This window comes from Chaetodon auriga, chromosome 7 (assembly GCF_051107435.1).
Source record: "Chaetodon auriga isolate fChaAug3 chromosome 7, fChaAug3.hap1, whole genome shotgun sequence".
Lineage (NCBI taxonomy): Eukaryota > Metazoa > Chordata > Actinopteri > Chaetodontiformes > Chaetodontidae > Chaetodon > Chaetodon auriga.
In genome coordinates this window covers 287,501-291,287 of record NC_135080.1, presented here as the reverse complement: position 1 = coordinate 291,287, position 3,787 = coordinate 287,501, and the positions used below count along the sequence as shown (strand labels likewise).

Genomic DNA, 3,787 nt, shown 5'->3' with positions numbered 1-3,787 from the left:
GAACACATGAATTACGGAGCTGCATCGTAAACGCACTAAACTGAATGAGTGAATTAGTGAACGTATCAAAATAGATTTTGACACATCAGGTAGTAAAGCAGGGTCACTCTAAAGACCCGAATCATGACTCCTTCTGTAGCTTTCGGGCCTCCTGGACTTCTGGCGCCCTAAACGTTCAGATCTGACACATGGGTTCCGGATCCTGTGGCCCTCCATCAGATCCTGGTCTCAGTGAGTGAGAGACAGCAGCTCGGGTCTGCGTGAACGAGGCCTGCTGCGCGTTAATGATCATTATTCATATGCGGATCTCCCTGCCTCCTTTCTCCAGACAGGGAGGAGGGAGGGACGCGTCCTCATCCGCTTACCTGCCGCCTCGATCACCGTGAGCGCTCAGAGCGGAAGAGTGGTAACCGGTGGTCTCTCCGTGTGTGACTCATACCAACACGGCCGAGTTAAACCAGTTAAAATAAGTATCTGTGGAAGGTTCGGGTACGCTTAGTGTGGCAGGAGGAGTCTGGGCGGAGGAGGTTGGCTGTTCAGAACGGGACGCGGCCGGGCCGGGTTACAGTCAGCTGACGGTCCGCTCCTGCCGCCGACATCTTGCCTCCGACCGGAGGAGACGGGAGAGTCTGGTTTTCACGGTCAAAAGTGCCGATGGAGTGACGGCAGGGCCGGGGTGGTTCTCAGTGAGGCAGCCCGGAGACAGACCAGCATCTCTGCGGAGCGGGTAAGGACATGGAGGACACTTAACAGCATCGCCCGGCTGTCTGTCTGTCTGTCTGTCTGTCTGCCTGTCTGTCGGTCTGTCTGCACTGCAGCAGCGGCGAAGTGCGGCGGAGTCATCACAGTCCGACTGCTGCGGTAACGTTAGCTGCTGTTGCTAATAGCTAGTCGTCGTCTACGAACAGCCTTTGAAAATCCTCATTTTCAATCATGTATTGCTTATCAGTACCGGAACGTTGTTTGCACATCGTGATGTAATATCGATTATAAGTCAATGAGGACTTCCTTTAATTTCGGCACATACAAACAGCAGCTACGTTAAACATTATTGTCAATCTTACTATTCAATCGATAACTGTCGTTTTTTTTTTTTTTAGTTACATCTTAATGTACGTGACCTGGCTGTCACATCAGTCACTAGGATAGTGCTGTTCACGTTTAAAATTTTAAATTTTCATCAGAATAACTACTGCTTTTTTGTTCGTTTGTATGCCGAAAGTACTAAAATAATCTATATTTCCCTTGTACTCGTTGGCTTGACGGTATATATGTGTAGCTGAGTCGAGCCATATGAAAATACTTTAAAACGTCAGATTTTTTAAATGGAGATTGGAATGCGTTTGTCGATCAGCGTTGATAGCCCGAAGCTATAACATTATTCACGGCTGGAGAGTAACGTTAGCTTCCACACATATATTTTCTAGTTGTTGACTGTGGTTGGCATTTCTCTTTTTCTATGGTGCAGCTAAGCTAACGTGCTAGCTAGCAGAGGGACAAATCGTTTGAAGTCAGTGGTGATCACTTCTAAAATCTCATGTGAAACGTGAGCTCAGACTGGAGGAACATGTATTGTTCAAAAATATGCGATACCGATACGGACATCTGATTTCAATACCGATTCCTGAACAATGTTGCTAAACCAGACAGAAAATGACAGTACACATTAAGGTACAATTACTCTCCTCAGAGGAGGAAGCTGTTCAAATACTGTTTTTACTCTGCACACTTTACTCAGTCTGGATAACTGGGGTAAAGTGAAGAAACTGATGGAATATCGACACAATATGGAATTATAGCATTGTAACAAAGGTCACTTAGCAGATACAGCTTAGCCGCAGTGGCTAACTAATGAGCCTCACAAAGTTCACTTAGTTAGCACATAGACGTTAGCTGCATTGGCTAACTAACAAGCAGCACAGAGTTCATGTAGTTAGCAGATGCAGGTTAGCTGCAGTGGCTAGCTTTGATTTATTGCTTGCATCATCTCTCATATGCCCTCTCATGCAGTCAGCAGATCATAGACTAGATTTTATATTCATACATTGGTTTCTGACAGCAAGGAGGTTTACACTTTACTTTTCACCACCAGTTGTATTAAAGTTAATAATAATAATGATACTAATCCTCCTCTTCCTCACTGTGCTGCAGTGACTTTTTGTTATGATCAGCTCTGACTGACTGATGGGCATCGGCCATGATCGGAGGACTCTTCATCTACAACCACAAGGGGGAGGTGTTGATCTCCAGGGTGTACCGCGATGACATCGGGTGAGTCCTGCAGGTCACTGCTGACGTGCCCATGAGCCAAACACTCACAATGTCTGCTCAGGATGTGGTCAGCGATGGTGCGTTCAGGGTCAGTGAGGTTGCGTTCAGGGACAGTACTGCTGTGTAGGTCTCATCCAACATTCAGTCACTGTTTAGCTTCAAGTCTCTTTCCAGATGAAAGTTTGAGTTGATGAAGATAACAGATGATGAGGTCATCATCCAGGACAGACAGAACAGCGTTCAACACAGCGTCCTGATAAAACTTCACGTGTCTCTGAAGGTCTCAGATTTAAACAGACACTCGGTGTCGAACGTTGTCCGAAACCTTTTAGTGAAGCTCAGAGGACAATTGAGGCGGTGAAGGCTCAGACGACTTCCTGTTCCTCTTTAACGTCTCTCATCCTCCCTTTTATTTTTTAGATGTTTTCTTTTGTAAAACCTCCTCAGACGCTCTCCGTCGACCCCGCAGAGATCTGCAGCCTCGCTGTCGCTGTGTGAGGCGGGGGGCCTGTTGCTAGGCAACAGTAGCGTAGCACTGAGCCCTGCAGCGAGTGATGAGGTCATCTCGGCCTGCGCCGATAACGTGGCCGTTGAGACATCTGTCTCTCTGGAACATATCAGAGTTTCTCACATGAGAACAATAAAAGCTGTTTGTGCTCGTCAATAAGACAAAGGAAAACTTTGTTCAGAGTGAAGACACGGGAAAGACAAATCAGAATAAAAGTGAATCAAATCCAGGATAAAGTCCTTTAAACTGGACCTTTAATGTCCAAAATCACTGCAGAGAGGACAGGAAGTGGCACCAGAGTCCAGCAGCAGGACGGATGTCTCACTGCCCTCCGTCTGACTTTGTGCAGGGAGGAAGTCCACAAAACGGTCCGCTGACGGCCGCGTGGTCCCAAGCTCCTGACCGGCTGTCAGGGGTCCTTGAGTGGAGATTTGACAAGCATGGAGTCGGCCATGCTGCTTCGTCAGTATCAGTATTGATCTGCTACAGGAAGTGATCTGTGCATGCTTTCCTCTCGTCTTTGTCCAGGAGAAATGCGGTGGACGCGTTTCGAGTCAACGTCATCCATGCCCGGCAGCAGGTCCGCTCTCCGGTCACCAACATCGCCCGGACCAGCTTCTTCCACGTCAAACGCTCCAACATCTGGCTGGCCGCCGTCACCAAGCAGAACGTCAACGCCACCATGGTGTTCGAGTTCCTCTACAAGATGTGTGACGTCATGTCCGCCTACTTTGGCAAGATCAGCGAGGAGAACGTCAAGAACAACTTTGTCCTCATCTACGAGCTGCTCGACGGTAAACAGTCCTGGTCAGGTTCATGTCGGAGGCGTCCCTGCGTCTCGCTCACAGTCCTTACAGGAACGCTCTGTTTTTAAACCTGGAGCTCCACAGGAAGTGGCGCCCGCAGCCGCCCTCGCTCTGCCGCTCTGTGGTTTTTTTAGGTTTTGATTTTTGTTTTCTGTGGACGAGAAAATCAAAACCTAAAGAAAATACAGCGCTGACAGGAGTC

At 48.0% G+C, this 3,787-nt stretch overlaps 1 protein-coding gene across 1 annotated transcript in view; it reads left to right on the top strand.

The window, feature by feature from the left end:
- Positions 1–230: 230 nt before the first annotated feature.
- Positions 231–3,787, top strand: part of ap2m1b (adaptor related protein complex 2 subunit mu 1b) — an 11,372-nt gene continuing 7,815 nt past the window's right edge. Inside the window, exons 1-3 of the mRNA XM_076734604.1 lie at positions 231–727; positions 2,152–2,271; positions 3,308–3,573. Of these exons, the coding sequence (XP_076590719.1) occupies positions 2,198–2,271; positions 3,308–3,573 (340 nt within the window). The 5' untranslated portion in view covers positions 231–727; positions 2,152–2,197. The remainder of the gene's footprint in view (positions 728–2,151; positions 2,272–3,307; positions 3,574–3,787) is intronic.